The sequence below is a fragment of the Meriones unguiculatus genome, chromosome X, assembly GCF_030254825.1.
Source record: "Meriones unguiculatus strain TT.TT164.6M chromosome X, Bangor_MerUng_6.1, whole genome shotgun sequence".
NCBI classification, from domain to species: domain Eukaryota; kingdom Metazoa; phylum Chordata; class Mammalia; order Rodentia; family Muridae; genus Meriones; species Meriones unguiculatus.
Window position 1 is genome coordinate 32108186 of NC_083369.1, and position 16323 is coordinate 32124508.

The 16323-nt window shown below is 46.2% G+C and overlaps 1 protein-coding gene across 10 annotated transcripts; it reads right to left on the reverse strand.

Moving 5' to 3' along the window:
* Positions 1-1261: 1261 nt before the first annotated feature.
* Kcnd1 (potassium voltage-gated channel subfamily D member 1) lies at positions 1262-16204 on the reverse strand. Of its 10 annotated transcripts, none has more exons than XM_060374930.1 (9): positions 14522-16204; positions 13859-13898; positions 13683-13734; positions 11911-13032; positions 6363-6525; positions 6182-6265; positions 5993-6091; positions 5229-5476; positions 1262-2651 (listed from the first exon to the last, which is right to left on the reverse strand). In XM_060374930.1, exons 4-9 carry the CDS (start codon positions 13029-13031, stop codon positions 2414-2416), a joined length of 1953 nt encoding a protein of 650 aa, XP_060230913.1. In that variant the 5' UTR covers position 13032; positions 13683-13734; positions 13859-13898; positions 14522-16204; the 3' UTR covers positions 1262-2413. The 10 variants fall into 10 exon arrangements, with proteins under 10 accessions (XP_060230913.1, XP_060230908.1, XP_060230915.1 ...); XM_060374925.1 differs by lacking the exon at positions 13683-13734 and adding an exon at positions 14181-14314; XM_060374932.1 differs by lacking the exon at positions 13683-13734.
* Positions 16205-16323: the final 119 nt, after the last annotated feature.

A 16323-nucleotide genomic window follows, 5' to 3' on the forward strand; every position in this document is an offset into this window, starting at 1 on the left:
GCCCTTCATGTCTGAGTGTTTGGAACAAGTCAGTTACCTGTTCAAGCCTCTCTACTCAATAAATTACCAATAATTTCTATGTGTTAGAAATTAATGCCAGTAAATGGTCTGGTTCTGTGCATGGCACAGAATAAATGCTATATAAATTAGAACCTATGTTAGTGCAGAAAGATCCTGGACTTTAATTCCTTATGAGGAAGACATCAGTTTAGGCATACATGGATCATTATGAACCATATCACCTCCTGAAAATCATTGTCTCTTTTGAGATTACCTATCAAAAGTGCAGTATCAAGGGGTTGGGGATTTATCTCAGTGGCAGAGAAGGCTCTGGGTTCCTTCCTCTTTTCTGATGAACTCCAACTCCTTCCTTGTATGCTGAACAGTTTGGGTTACCATCTATATGTTTCTTAGGTTGATATCTATGTTTCTATAATTCATCAATATTAGTTCTACCACACTGTATTATAACTGTCTGTCTGCCTCTGTACATTACATATAATAATGCCACTTTGTTCATCATTGTACCTTAGTGCTAGTACATGATGGAAAGTGAATAAAAAAAAGTCTCTACTTCAAATTAGCAACTTGACACAAAAGAAGGTGATTCTGTCACTTAAGGACTGAAATGTATCAATCTGTATCCAAGATTTGTCTTCTCAGTGCTCTCTACGGAGCCCAGTCACACATACACATACAAGGTTGGTGTAGCCAGTATCCAGAAGAAAATGCAGGGGTATCCATGATGAAGGGGGATACACCAAACTCAGAAATAATTTTATTAAGGCTAAATTTATAGGGCTTTGCTATCAGGAAGCTTGGGCTTAAATTTCTCCTTAAAGTAGCTACATGCTGCTCTAGATCTTGGCTTCTCCATCTGTGAATGAAGGCCCCAAAACAAGTTAATATCCAAGGTACAATAGTCTTAGTACCCTCTGGCCTGCTTCATTGCCTTCAGAGATCTACTTTTCAATCCACCCTCTTTCATTTCTCATATTCAAGAATACATCACGCTGGATGGTGGTGGCACACACCTTTGATCCCAGCACTTGTAAGGCAGAGGCAGGTGGATCTCTGAGTTCAAAGCCAGCCTGGTCTACAGAGTAAGTTCCAGGATAGCCAAGGCTACAGAGAAACCCTGTCTTGAGAAAAAAAAAAAGAATACATTGCTAGACCTCTACCCACACCAGTCCCTTCACTGTTGAGTCTTCTTAACCCCTCAGTTGAACCCAGCCCTTGAAGTCAATCCAGAGTCAGTAGATTCTCAGTCCACATCTCTCAGGTTTTATTGACTGATGAAAACTTCATCTTTTTCAACTGACAGCTTCAGAGGGACAGAGCTAGAAACAGGGAACCTGAGATAATGAGAGATTTCAGTCTGAGCACACAGATCCAGAAGGTGAGCCATGAAGGAGGAGAAGACAATGTGGAAAGTAGTTACAGGGGTGAAGGAGGCAATCAAGAAGTCTCTTCTATTCTCCCAGGGTTCAGGACCAACCCAGGTCTCTGCCCATAACATTTCTGGACTCCTGCCCAAGAATATGAAATCAGCCCATGATGTCAACACCCAGCCCAGCTCTTGCAGGATGCTAGTCTCTTATCTCAGCAGGTCCAGACTCCAGACCAACCCAAAAACCCAGAAAAGAGAGTAGTTAGATGTGGCCCATCTGATCAGAGCAGATGTATATGCTGTAGCAAATTGGTCTGAAGCTTTGAGTACTGTTTTGGCAGCAGCTGCAATTGCTAGAATTTGCTGGCGGCCCAGCAGAGGACAGGTGGCAGGAACTCACTTCTAGCAGCCAGGAAAAGGGGTGGTGGTGTTTGGCCTATCTCTGTGTTAGGAGAAGCAGTCTGACCCCTCAGCCAAAGCTGGATGGTAATAGGTTACTAAGAGGCCACAGGCCATTAAGTCAGCTCGTGGTTGCATTCCAAGCTTCCAAATCTGCGGATTGCTGGGCCTGTTGAAGGACAAAGGCCTTGCCCACTAGAGGCTAAACGAAAGTTAAGAGTTCTCTTGAACCCCCAAACTTGCACAACCAAAGAGAAGAGAGTTGCTCTCAAATGTTAGGCTACAAAAAGCTTTAACCTGTCTCTGAGGGCTCAAGGGGAGAAGCATGCAAGAGGCCAGCTAGGAGAGAGAAGCCAGTCCCAGAATGCTGGGGCAAGGAGGCAAGGGGCCTATGGAGTCTCAGTGTTTCAACTCCCACCAGGAAAACTGTCTGGACTGAGGGAAATTTTCCATTCCCTAGCAACTTCCTCACCAGATAGGCCATTCCATGAAACTCCATTGCATAGTTCCTGGCAGAGGGCATAAGGGGTCCCCAGGTCTGCCCCTCTCTGCCTCCCCAAAATATGGCTTTGGAAAGGAGTTTTCAAGAATAAAGAAGGCCCTCTGAATGGGCAGGCCCATTCCTCACAGGGAAGAGATCTTGACAGTCTCAGGGAGAAGGCAGGTGGTACCCAAGCTGGAGTTCCTGAGGGTAGTGTTGGTTCTACCACCACTTCCACCACTACCACCAGGGGAGGAAGGTTGACTCTCATCTGGTGTATTGGCAGGAGGGGTAGGAATACTGATGATGGCAGCCACGAAGTCCCGGCTGTCACAGTTCAGGTCAAGGCTGTCATGGGGCTTGGCATTGAGGCTTGAGCGGCTGTGAACCGGGAAGGGAAAGAAGGAATACTCTTAAAAAGTCATCTTGGTAATTGCCATACCAGTCTTCACATTAATTAAGCACCTACTAGTCCCTTGTAGTATTCTATAAGCTCTCCCTGTATCCTCAGTTTTGGTAAAGGAGGCACATTTCAGAGTCAGCTTGTCTTAGGCTCAAATCATAATCACATTTTTACCACAGTAAAAACCCTCTTTTATTTGTAGCATGGAAACAAAAGTGTTCCTTACCTTATTGGGTTGTGATAGCGACCAAATAAAATAATAAATGATACAAAGTACCTGAACATAGCACACATAAACGCGCACACACACACACACACACACACACTCAAATAATTTTGTGTGATGCTGGGGATTGAATCCAGAGACTTGTCATGTTTGTTTGTGTACCACGTGTATTCCTGGTGCACAACAATACCAGAACAGTGCATATAATCACCTAAAACTAATGTTATGGGTGGTTGTGGGTATTGGGAATTGAACCCAGATGCTTGGTGAGAGCAATAAGTACTCATTTTATTTTGTTTTGTTGTTTTTGAGACAGGGTTTCTCTGTGTCAACCCAGCTGTCCTGGAACTCACTCTGTAGACCAGGTTGGCCTCGAACTCACAGAGATCTACCTGCCTCTGCTTCCTGAGTGCTGGCATTAAAGGTATGCCCTTACAATAAGTACTCTTAAGCACAGAGCCATCTCCCTAGTCCCTCTATTGTTAGGCTTAACAATGCCAAAATTACTGTAAGAGTCTATACTAGAAACAGGTACTGGTGGCACACACCAGTAATTCTGGCACTCACAAGGCTAGGCAGGCAGATGCTGAATCTGAGGCCAGCCTAGTGAGAACCTATATCAAAACCAAACTGAACAGACAAAAAGTTAAAAAGTCTACATTAGCCAGGCAGTAGTGGCATACGCCTTTAATCCCAGTACTCCGGAGGCAGAGGCAAGACTGGTCTACAGAGTAAGTTTCAGGACAGCCAGAGCTACACAGAGAAATCCCACTTAAAAAAAAAAAAAAGACAGACAGTAGGAAGAAAACTGAGAAAACTGAGGCCTCATTCCTTTCTGATTGTCTACCTTCTTTGTCCCTTTGTCCCTGACTTACTCCTCTGCCCAGAGCAGTTTACTTGCCAGACCTCCAATGTACAGACAGCTCATGGCATTTGCATGGGCTAAACACTGCTTGGAAAGCTCTTCCTGAAGTTATATGTACAGCTTACTTCCTTGCCTCCTTCAGACCTGAACTCAGACACCATCTCAGAAAAGCTTTTCATTTCTTTAAAAAGGCTTTTTTTTTTTTGAGATTATTTTATTTTATGTGCTTTGTCTGCATGTATGTATGCACCACATCCATGCCTGGTACCTATGGAGGTCAGAAGAGGGTATCAGGTTCCATGGAACTGAAGGTTGAGGACCACCATATATGGGTTCTGGGAACCAAATTCAGAACCTCTTCAAGAGTAACTAGTGCTCTTAGCCACTGAGCCATCTCTCTAGCCCCAGAAAAGCTTTTCTTGACCACACTACTAAAACTGCCTCTGATTGCACATAGCTCAGTTATACAGTATTTAATTAACATTTGTTAGACCCTAGGCTCCATTCCCAGTCATAAAAAAGATAATGTTTTTATTTACTTTTTAAAAAAGATTTATTTATACAACATTCTGTCTGCACACCAGATCTTAATATAGATGGCTGTAAGCCACCATGTAGTTGCTGGGAATTGAACTCAGAATGTTTGGAAGAACAGCCAGTGTCTTAACCTCTGAGCCATTATCTAGCCCCTTTATTTACTTTTTGAGACATGGCCTCACTATACTGCTCTGACTGGCCTGAAACTCATTATGTAGACCAGGCTGGCCTTGAACTCACAGAGATTGGGTTGTCTCTGCCTCCTGAGTGCTGGGACTAAAGGCCTGCACCACCATGCCCAGTCTGAAAAGAACATCCATCCATCCATCCAACTAACCAACCAACCAAAAAACCCAAATGTGTGACCCAACATGTAGTCTGTGTTCTTGTCTCTTCTTCAGTTATCTTTTCCTATTAGAATGGAAGTTTCAGGACACAAGGATCCATGCCCCTAACCCCAAGTGCGCGTGCGTGTGTGTGTGTGTGTGTGTGTGTGGTGTGGAACATAATGCTTCCTACATACTAACCAAATGTTTCATTATTGAGTGACATCCTCAGCTCAAGTGATTCCTTCTGCCTTAGCTTCCTGAATGGCTAGGGCTATAGGAATATGCCACTTATGATACTCAGTAAGTATCTGAAAGAATGAATGAAGAGCAGAGTACAGTAATGTATGCACTCTAGCACTTGATGACCAAGGCAGAACTATCAGGAGTTTGAGGCCAACTTGGTCTATAAACAAAGCAAGACCCTGTTTTAAAACTTTGAAAAATGAAGAGTTTCCAAGACAAACTCAAGGCCCTTCCTTGTGCAGAGGAATTTGGGATTGGGCTTGACTTGCTAGGCCTGCAGTCCTGAAATCTCAAACCCATGGTGCAAATTCTGCACTTTCCAACCGGGGGTCAAACAGGTGAGCTAGGGCCTTACCTCTGAGGGGCAGGGCTCCTTGGAAGCCCTGCTAGAGTGTCCAGCTCCTGCATGCTGCCGCGGCTGACAGAGGCAGTAGAGTTGGCGAGGCGGATGGCTCGACGCTTGGCCCTTCTAGGGCAGCAGGATAGAAGGCTGCTAGATCCCATTGGCTGGGAAGATACTGAGGTACTACGGGTGGTGCGACCACCCAGTGAGACAGCTCCAAGAGCCTCACTGAAGGTTAGCTCATCTGTGAACTCATGACACTGTAGGCAGGAGGGAAGCAGGATCACAGGATACCCCAAGCCATAGAAACGAGTAATACTTCCAGGCCTTTGCTTGAGCAAACTCACTCTCCCTCCCCTTTCCTTGCCCATCCTAGAAGCCTCTTTGTTTTGTTTGGTTTTCTTTTCTTTTCTTTTGACACAAAGTGAGGACTATGTAGCCTTAGCTGGCCTGAAATTCACTATGTAAACCAGGCTGGAACTCATAGAGATATAGAGGTCACCTGTATCTGCCACAAGACTCAGCCTTTTAAAAAAAAAGTTTCATGTAGCTGAGCATGGTGGCCCATGTATATAGTCCTAGCACTCAAGGAGGCAGAGGCAGGCAGATCTCTGTGGCCAAAGCTACACAGAAAAACGCTGTGTGTCTCGAAAAGCCAAAAACCAAAACCAAAACCAAACCAAAAACGGATCATGTGATTTCTCAGTGAGGGGAAAAAGCTTGGTGTCAGGAAGACCTCCTCCCTCCTGCCAAGGCAGCTTCTTGTTTGGCCTCACCGTAGTCTTCTCTAGACAGTGCAGCAGATGGTGGTGCTGCTGCTCAAAAGCAGAATGGCTCCTAAGACACAGCGCCTGTCCCTCCCCACTGCCACTGTCCTGGAACAGATGGAGCAGAAAACAGGCAATGAGCGCTTTCCCCTCCTTCCCCTCCCCTCCCCCTCAACCCCAGTGAAGGCCCCTCCCCACCTCAAGACCCCCATTTTGCTTATACTGCAGGAAGGCATTGGTGGTACCGCTCTTTGCCAATCGGATTCTTGCCAGGCGCACCTTCTACACAGAGGAGACAAAACGTTAGATAGTTGAACCCAGGTGCAGACAGGCTTAGGGTGGAAGTAATGCCAGGGCTCTTAAGAGAAATGAGGTTTACCTGCTGTGCCCGGCGCTTGTCAGCACGCTGGTTCTGGTGGTAGATGCGGCTAAAGTTGGACACAATGACTGGCACAGGCAAAGCAATGACCAAGACACCACTAAGTGAGCAGATGGACCCAAAAATTTTGCCAGCAATGGTGCTAGGCACCATGTCTCCATACCTGTGAAAGACAGAAAGCAGGTCAAGGTTAGAAGAGGGGTTTAGTACTCCCACTCCATTCACCCACTCCTTATGAGCTTTGCAAACATGGCCAAGCACATGGAACTTCTGAACTTCAGTTTCTTTTCCTTCCTTCCTTCCTTTCTTCCTTCCTTCCTTCCTTCCTTCCTTCCTTCCTTCCTTCCTTCCTTCCTTCAACTATTTCATGTGTGTGAGTGTTTGCACACATGTAAGTATGGTGCTTGAATAGGTCAAAAGAGGGTATCAAATCCACAGTAACTGGAGTTAAGGGTGATTGTAATCCACCATGTGGGCACTAGGAGGGAAATCTGGGTCCTTTGTGAGAGCAGCAAATGCCCATGGAGGCCAGAAGAGGGTGTCATCTCCCCCGGAACTGGAGTGACAGACAGTTGTGACATACCATGTGGGAGTGCTGGAAACTGAACCCAGGTTCTCCAAAGCAGCAAATGCTCTTAACCACTGAGCCAGTTCTCTAGTCCCAGCTCCAGTTCCTTATACTTAAGCTTATACTTAAGTTTGGAGAATGGGGGCTAGAGAAATGGCTCAGTGTTTAGGAATTCCAGAGGCCCAAGTTTAGCACCCATATCAATCAGCTTACTACTATGAGAAACTCCAGCTCCAGAGGATCCAACACCCTCTTCTGGAAAGACTCCATGGACACCTGCACTCACATGCACATACCCATACACTATACACACAATACGCTAGGCACCACACATATAATTTTAAAAGTATAAAAAAAGTAAATCTTCAAACTGTGGACAATGGCCAGGCATGGTGGCATCTGCCTTTAGGACCAGCACTTGGGAGGCAGAGATATGTGGCTCTATGAGCTTGAAGCTAGTGTGATCTACAGAGAAAGTTCTGGGACAGTTACGGCTACACAGAGAAACCCTGTCTTAAAAACAAAACAAAAGACAAAATGTGGAACATGACCTCTCTGGTCCCCAGCTTAGGGCTCAAGTGAGAGATGGGGCAGCCCTCAGTTTCTAGATATGCTGCCCTCATCTAAGCTATACATTGGGCACCACTATCAGCTGGACATCTAATACCAAGCAGAAGGAAAACAAGGAATAAATACAGGCTCCTGGGGAAGTCCCAGCACTACAGGTCACATGAGAGGCTCGGTATTGCAGGAGTATTCTATTGATTTTGCTGGCTTCTCTATATTCTCTAGGAAGGACCCTTTTTGATTCCCCCCAGAAAAAGCCTTGAAAGTGTCCTCCTATAAAACATAAGGAGCCTCAAAACTACCCTGCCTTTTCCAAGCCACCCCTCTCTCACGGAGATGAAAAAGAACCAACTACTGGCTAGTTTCTCAAAGGAGGAAAACAAAGTTCAGTAACCATAGTTGATTTGCCCAGGAACGTAAAGCACACTTTTTTTTTTTTTTCTAACCACAAGACCATTTGAGAAATTCAGCCTCTGCAATCTTCAGCTTCTAGGCTTTTGCTTAGATTGTACCCTAAAATGGTGGTTTCTTATCCCTATGAGTTATAGTGCTGTTTCTAGTGTTTTACTTTGGTGAGACAGGGTCTCATGCATCCCAGGCAAACCTCAAATTTACTATTACTATGTATCTGAGGATGACCTTGAACTTCTGATCCTTTTGCTTCCACCTCCCAGGTACAGGAATTATATGCACCTACGACCCTGCTCCACTGTGTGGAGCTGAAGATTCAACTCAAAACTCCATGGATGCTAGGCAAGCACTCCCATCAGTTGAGCTTTGTCTCCAGGCCTTTTCATTTATTCTAAGCATTCAGGACTCTGCTCCACAGCTTCTGTAACTTGTCCATTGCTAGCTACGTAATAAGTCACTTCAGACTATGTCTCACTTCTGAGGCATGAGCACCTAATGTCACAGTTGTTCTGAGGACTGTATATGGCAAAAGGCATTGAGATATTTACTGCCAACTCACTGCTAGCACTCAATAAGTTATTGATTTGAGCCAATCATGAACTTCTGACCAGAATTAATCTCTACTTCTTAGAAACTTATACTTCTATTAAGGCACTGAACAAATTCAGCCATTCATTCTATGGATACTGAATAGCATCCATAGAATAGTCTACCTAATCCATAGAATAGTTTACCTAATTCTAGTGATGGAAATTTAGACAAGAATCACAGCAGGACATCTATAAAAACACTGTAAGGGGAGGGGGGAGACGGCTCAGTCAGTAAAATACCTACTGTGGATGCAAGCATGAGTACCTGAGTTCGAATCTCCCAAATCTATGTAAAAAGCTGAACCAGTGGCATGTGCCTATAATCCCAACTCTGGAGGGCAGAGATAGGTGTAAACTGTGAAGCTCACTGATCAGCTCATGTAAATGATGGATGTGCTTCTGGCTCAGTGAGAGTGTGGTGGAGCACACCTTTAATCTGAGCACTTAGGCAGGGGCATGTGGATCTCTGTGAGTTCAAGACCGGCATGGTCTACATAGCAAGTTCTAGAACAGTCAGAGGTACATAGTGAGGGCTTGTGTAAAAAATGCATATGACAGGGACCAACAAGATGTCCCAGCAGCAAAGAGCTTGCCATGCAAGATTGATGACCTGAATTAAATCCTTGGAATACAGGTAAAGGTGGAAGGAGAGAACCAACTCTTCAAAGTTGTCCTCTAACCTCCATATGCATGCTGTTACAGGCACAAATTGACACTCATACACCATACACATATACAATGATAATTTAAAAATATATACAAAGCACACACACACATCATGAAGAGACAAAGAGGAACCTGCAGCTTGTGGCACAAGCCTATACTCTCAGCATTTGGAAGACAAAGGCAAAAAAAAAAAAAAAGGTTTACTATAAATCTAAGGACAGCTTGGTGAACAAATTGAGATTCTGCCCCAAAAGAAAACACTATGAGAGGTGGGGCAGAGCCTGTGGACACTGTGGTGAGACTTTGGGTTCAATCCTCAATAATGTTCCTTCTCAAACAAGAAAAGAGCATCAAGAACTTGGTGATTCCATTTGCTGCATCTCTCTCAACTGTTTCCTCTTAGGCATAACCAGGTGGGTGCCATAGGCCTAGAGTTTCAGCACTGAGAGAGCTGAGGCAGGAGGATGGTGATTTCAAGGCCAGGTTGGCCTTCTTAGTAAGAATCTATCTCTGGGGATGGAGAGATGGCTCAGAGGTTAAGAACACTGGCTGTTCTTTCAAAGGCCCTGAGTTCAATTCCTAGCAACCACAAGGTGGCTTATAACCATCTAAAATGATATCTGGTGCCTTCTTCTGGTGGGTAGGCACACATTCAGGCAGAATACTGTATAAACAATAAATAAGTAAAATCTAAAAACAAAACAAAACAAAAAACAAACAAACAAACAAAAAACTCTCTCAAAAAAAAAATCAAAGAATCACAAAGTACCAGAGGCAGTGCCCACACAGCAGGCAATTCTAGAAGTTTGAGAGATATGACTTGAATCCTCAAAATGTAAAAAAAATGGTGATAGGAAGCCAATACCTATGTATCCTGTGTCAAGAACATTCAGAGATCTCACACAGTATCACTGAATCCTCTTAAAGTGATCATTTCCCACCTACAAAGAGGGAAACTGATAAACCTCATGCCCATAATTCAAGTAATTAGGAGGCTGAGGTAGGAAGATTGCTTTTGAGTCTAAGACCACTTTGGACTATAAAGTGAATCCAGGCAAGCCTGGACTACATAGTGCAACATTGTCTCAAAGAAAAGAGAAGAACCCTGAGAAAGTGTGAAGAGAAAGAGCACAACAAAGACAGTTCCTGAAATCTGACCCAGAAAAATTAAGGTATGCTAGAGATGAGAGGGAATAAAAAATTTAAGTGTAGTCAAGTGTTTGTATGCCTGTAATCCCAGCACTTGTTCGAAGCCAACCTGGTCTATAAAGTGAACCCAAGGACAGCCAAGGCCAAGACTATATACAGATAAACCCTGTCTCAAAAAAAAAAAAAAAAGAAAAAAAAAGAAACAAAGAAAAAAAAAGAAAATTTTAAGTATAAATCTCTACATATTTTTAAAGATAGGGTTATGCTATGTAGCCTCACTGGGCTGGAACTCCCATGCTGGGCTATGTAGTCCAGGCTGGCCTCAAGGTGATAAAGCTCTGCCAGCCTCTGCCTCCTAAATGATGGCATTAAAGACATGTTATCACTGGAAGGCAGAGGCAGGTGGATTATTGTGAGTTCAAGGTCAGCCTTGTCTACAAAGCCAGTGCAGGACAGCCAAAGCTACTCAGAGAAACCCTACCTAGAAAACAAAAAGCCATCACACCTGGATTCTCTAATTTTTTTAGACAAAATCTTGCTGTATAGCTCTAGCCAGTCTGGAATTCACTATGTAGATCAGGTTAGCCTTGAACTCACAGAGATCCACCTGCCTCTGCTTCTAGGATGGTGGGATTAAAAGTGTGCCACACCAACCAAGCTCAATTTTATTTTTTATATTGAATTATTTTACTTTATACCTGTGTTTTTGCCTGTGTGTACATTTGTGCACCACTTGTATTCAGTACCAGAGGAGATCAGAAGAGGGCACTGAATCCTCCGAAACTGGAATTTCAGATAGTTGTTAGTTGCCATGTGGGTGCTATGAACCAAACCTGGGTCCTCTGCAAAAGCAGCAAGCGCTCTTAACCAGCGAGCCATTTGTATAGGCCCCTAAATTTTATTTTAAGAGATTTAATTTAGATTTCATTCTAAGAGGCATAGGGGCACATATCTTTAATGCTGGAGGTAGAGACAGGCAGATAGTTCAAGGCCAACCTGGTCTACTTAACAAGTCTCAAGAACAGCCAAGGTTACACAGAGAAATTCTGTTTCAAAAAACCAAAAATATTCTTATTTTTAATTATATATATTGTGTATCTACATGCAGGTATATGCAAAAGTGTGCAAATGCCCAGGAGGCCTAAGGCATCAGATCCTCTGGAACTAGAATTACAAGCAGTTCTGAGCCATCCAACCTGGGTGCTGGGAACCAAACTTGGATCCTCTGCAGCAGTATTATACTTTTAACTAGTGAGCCATTTCTCCAGTCCCAGCTCTCTGAATTTGTACAGATTAACAAACTGGAGCTCAAAGGGAGGTAAAGGGGCCAAGCATGCTGATATATATCTGTGATCCCAGCACTGGGGATCAGTAGAGGCAGATAATATGTTTGAACCTAGCCTGGGCTATACACAGCACAACAAACTTGTCTCAAAAGGGGGGGACGGTGTCAGGCAGAGGAAGAGCATGTACTTTACATGTGTGAAGCCTCCACGTGAGATTCTGAGTTTCATACTCAACACCATAGAGACGTAGAGATCATGTTCTAACCTTCCTAATGGTTTAGAAAGGCTCCCGATTCAAAGTCTATACTTACCCAAGTGTGGTCATGGTGACAATGGTATACCAGAAGGCAGCAGGTATACTTGTAAAGTTAGTCTTGCTTGTTCCCTTCTCAGCATAGAACATGACAGTGGCAAAGATGATGATAGCCATGGTGAGGGAGAAGAGGAGAAAGCCCAGCTCCGAGGCACAGCTCTTGAGGGTGTAGCCCAGAATCCGCAAACCCTGCGAGTGCCTGGAGAACTTGAAGATTCGGAAGACCCGGAACACACGTAGAGTGACAAAGGCACCAGAGACATCATCATTCTTGGGCACAAAAAGCCCGATGTAGTAGGGCAAGATGGCCACCACATCGATGAGGCTCATCACGCTGCGCAGGAAGCGGCAGCGGCTGGGAGCAGCAAAGAGCCTCAGAAGGTATTCCCCCGTGAATATGAGGACACAGGCTGTGTCCATACAGAAAAAGGCCACCGGGAAGCGTTCACCACAGGGCTGCTCTGACGTAGGCCGCAACGCAGGGCTACGGCATGGGATGGTCTCCACTACATTAGCAATGACTGACACAGCTATGAAAAAACCAGTCACATAGTAGAAAACAAGTGCTGCAGTGCTCGTGTGTGGGTTTTCAAAGGCCCTCCAGAGTCGCTGTCGTAGGGAGCTGCCTGACGGAAGGGCTGGACCTTCCCCAGCCTGTTCTGCCTCTTCATCTTCTGCCAGGCGCTCTGCATTCTCCTTCTTGCGGTCCCTGTACTCTTCAAGACAGCAGTCGCCCACAAGTTCTGGGACTAAGCCATAGAAGGCCAGTTCCTCGTCAAAGGCCTGGATGCACTCCTGCCTGGGACAGTGCAGCCGGCCTGTGCGATAGAAGTTCAGCACGTGTCGAAACATGTCTGGGTCACGATCAAAGAAGTATTCGCCTGATTCAGCATCATAGAAGAATTCCTTCTCTGAGCTGCCGAGCAATGTGTCTGGGTAGCGGTCCAGCGTGTTTTTCCAGGTCTCAAAGCGCCGACCACTCACATTCACCACCAGAACCTCATCCCCTCGGGATGCCTTCACCTCCGGTGCAGGGGGTAGGGGCTGCTGGGCTAAGGGCAGCCAGCCCACTGCTGCGGCCCTTGCAAATGGTAGCCATGTGGCCACACCTGCCGCCATCCTGCAGCTCCCCAGGCCCACAGAGAGTTAGGGGTGTGGTGATTAGGAGAATGTGGCTATCTCCAGGATGGTGGAGGCTTGGAGAGACCTTGGGCTACCCAGACAAGAAAACCAGTGTGTGTGTGTGTGTGTGTGTGTGTGTGTGTGTGTGTGTGTGTGTGTGTGTTATGAGTGTATGTTTAGAGAGACCAAGAGGAACCAGGGGAGGGAACTAGAGACAACAGACAGGACCTTGGTGGGAATTTTTCTAAGGGACTGAGAATGGGTTGAAGTGCTATAGGAACCAAGAAGGATCCTCTGGTCTAGAAAGACTGAGATGATTCTAGAGGAGTCAACACATTCTTGTGGGATGTCTAAAGGTGTTCAGAGGGACCAAGAAATAGGTTGGGAGTTGTTCAAGATCAAGAGTTTCCAGTAAAGGAGAGCCTGTAATCCCTCAGTTGGGTTGGAGAGGAGATAAATAAGAGCATTCAGAGAGAGGGAGATGGGACCAGGGCTGTTTAAAAGAGGCCGAAGGGCTGTCCACACCCAAAGGACTTACAGGAAAATATCCCCAGGTTGGATCCCCCCTGTAGATCAGGAAAGGGGACTGGAGCATCTCAATGGTAGGTAGCTAAAGAGCCAGGAGGTTGTAAAGATGCTAAAAAGTACCTCAGGAGTGGCTAGCGCTGCCAAGAATAGCCTGGAGAATGTTGTCTACAATCTACAAGAGAAGGTAGAAGAGGTGAAGATCCACTAGTGAGGACTGAGAAGGGGGATAGCTAAAGTAGTATATGGGACTGGCTTACTTTTTAAGCGGCTGGGAGATATTTTGGCAAAGAGGTTACCTGGATGGGCTTAGGAAGCCTGGTCCATATCTGAAGAGCTCTGTGTGAGAAAGAGGGAGGTCTGGGGAATCCCAAAGGGCCGGTACTCAACTGTGCTAAAGTTGGCTATAGCCCCCTAAGCACTCAAGGGAAACTCAAACTCTTAGACTGTGCTAAGAGAAAGGGGATTCCCTCAAAATAGGTTGGAGAGGGGGCGGGGTACTGGAAGAAAGTTGGGTGTGTCTTCTGGGAGAGGGGCTGCAGAATCCTTGCAGGAAGCTGGAAGCGGAGAGCAGGAGAAGGCTTGGTCCCACCGTTGGGGGCAGGTCCGAGGAAAACACACCCCGAGGAGCTGGCGGCATGTGCCCAGCAACAGCAGTAGCAGCAGTGGAAGCAGCAGCAGCAGCAGCAGCAACAGCAGCAGTAACAGCAGTAGCAGGAGGAGGAGGAGGAGGAAGAGAGCAGCTACAGCCAGGCCTAGGAGGGAAAGGTGGTACAAGCGGGAGCAGGGTGGGAGACAGGGGGAGGAGGCGGGGTCCTCGGAAGCAGGCTCTAGAAGGACAAGGTCCAGTGGGACCCATGGGGACTGTTCAAGGATGGACTATGGCATGGGGACCGGACCAGGGAAAGATAAGGACGGAGATATTGATGGTCTCCTCCCACTCTGCACAGGGCTGTCCTCACCTGTGTCCTCGCTGCAGCAGCAGCAGCAACAGCGTTGAGGCTGGGGGTACCACACACCGGAGCTCTTGGCCCCTTCTGCAGAGCTGCCCGAGTTCCTCCTCCTCCACTGCTCTCTCCCCGCCCCTCTGGAGCTTGTCGGGAGATGAAGCGAGAGGCAGGGAGGGGCCACGTGGTTCCCAGAGCCCCCTCCCCTAGGACAGCTTGAGAGGGACCCTGGGGAAACTCCGCCTCCTTACAAAGCTGGTTGGGCCTCAGTCGCGTCATCTGGAAAATGGGGGTGGCAGGGAACTTTGCCAGTTCTCCCCACCTCCTACTTCCTGGACTCCCCCTTCTTTCTGCCCAGCTCTTACCCCCACTGCCCCCAGGGGCCCTCACCCCCACCCGTCTGAATCAGCAGCACTTAGTAGAACCAATCGATGGGGAGGCGTCTGTTAATGGCCCCAGAGCGGAGTGCCACAGGGAATGATGCAGTGCTGTGTCCCCTCCCTGCCCCCAGGCTGTGGCAAGGCGGGGAGATGTCGGGAGGGAGGGACTGGTGGGGACGCTTCTTTAGATGACCAAGCCTCCCAAGTCTACTCTGGAAGGAGGGCATAGGTCAGAGACCAACTTCTAAAACAGACTTCCTTGTAGGGCTCATACATCTTCCACTTTGGGGATGCAAAACGAGGGGCAAGGGGAGTGCAGATGGGGGCAATCCAGATACCATCCCCTACCAGCAGGCTCCTTACCAAAAAGAGCAGGCTTCTCATCTGTCTGTATCCAATGCCCTTAAATCACACTTCTCCATAGTGGGGTCTGCTTCTGGGTACTGACTGCCTCTGGGATAAGTCTCTGAGTTCTAATCCCAGTTTTGCCAGACTTACTGTGTCCTTGATCAGGTGACTGTTTCCCCAGTTGTCAGATAGGCTTATCCCAATTTGATAGTGTCCTTTAGTGCATTAACTGAAGTAATATAAATGTGGTTGGCACAGGTAAGGCCTGGCAGAATGCCAAGTCTTAAGTAAGTAAACGTGTGTGATGATAGTGCAGTAAGATAGAACTGCCTAGCCTTTTGAGTCATTTATGCATACGTGCTATTCACTTGCTTGCTTTCCGTAATTCATTCTTTCGTGTACACATCCTTCTAACCACATAACCAAGGCTTCTACCAATCCCTCTAAATACCCACCTGTCCAGTTGGTCACCCGCCCACTCATCTTCCTACCCTTTGCCACTCTAGCCCTATGAACCAACCCTCCATCTATCAACCACTCCATAGCTTCAACTATCATGTATGCATCTGACTTTACCCTCCCCTTTGTTCAATTATACAGCCATAATTCCACTCTACCCATTTTCAGTTTACTTCCAACCTATCCATAAATCCATACATCTACCCATATAGTTAATTCAGGCACTTATCCATTTGTCCACCCCTCTAAATATCCATCTGTCCATTTATGTCTCCATTTCTCCATACTCTAGCCACTTACTGATTCATCTGCTCATTTATTCATCCAGCTACACATCCATCTACCTATGCATTTATTTTCCAGCTGTACAACCACTTATTCCTCAGCCCATCTAAACCACTTACCCACCCTTCCATCTGCTCATTCATCTACACCCTCAATTTTATACACATCCACCCACCCACATATCTGTAGACATTTCTGTTCTACTCTCTTTGAGAGAGTAGATTCTGTCAGGAAACAGGTGAGGTGAAAGTAGAAGAAAAGCAACAGCCAGAGGTCACCTTCCCAATTCCAGTGCAGTGTCCACCCCCCCTCCCAGCACATCCCTCTTGATAGAAAAGAATGAGA

Bases quoted from the DNA above. Each gene is read 5' to 3' on its own strand.
- Kcnd1 (XM_060374925.1), bottom strand. The intron at 13,033-13,858 runs GTAACCTCTTTG...GGGGAGCTGCAG, and splicing joins GGCTTCCTAAGCCCATCCAG to GATGGCGGCAGGTGTGGCCA. The intron at 6,092-6,181 runs GTGGGGAGGGGC...CATCTGTTCCAG, and splicing joins AGCAAAATGGGGGTCTTGAG to GACAGTGGCAGTGGGGAGGG.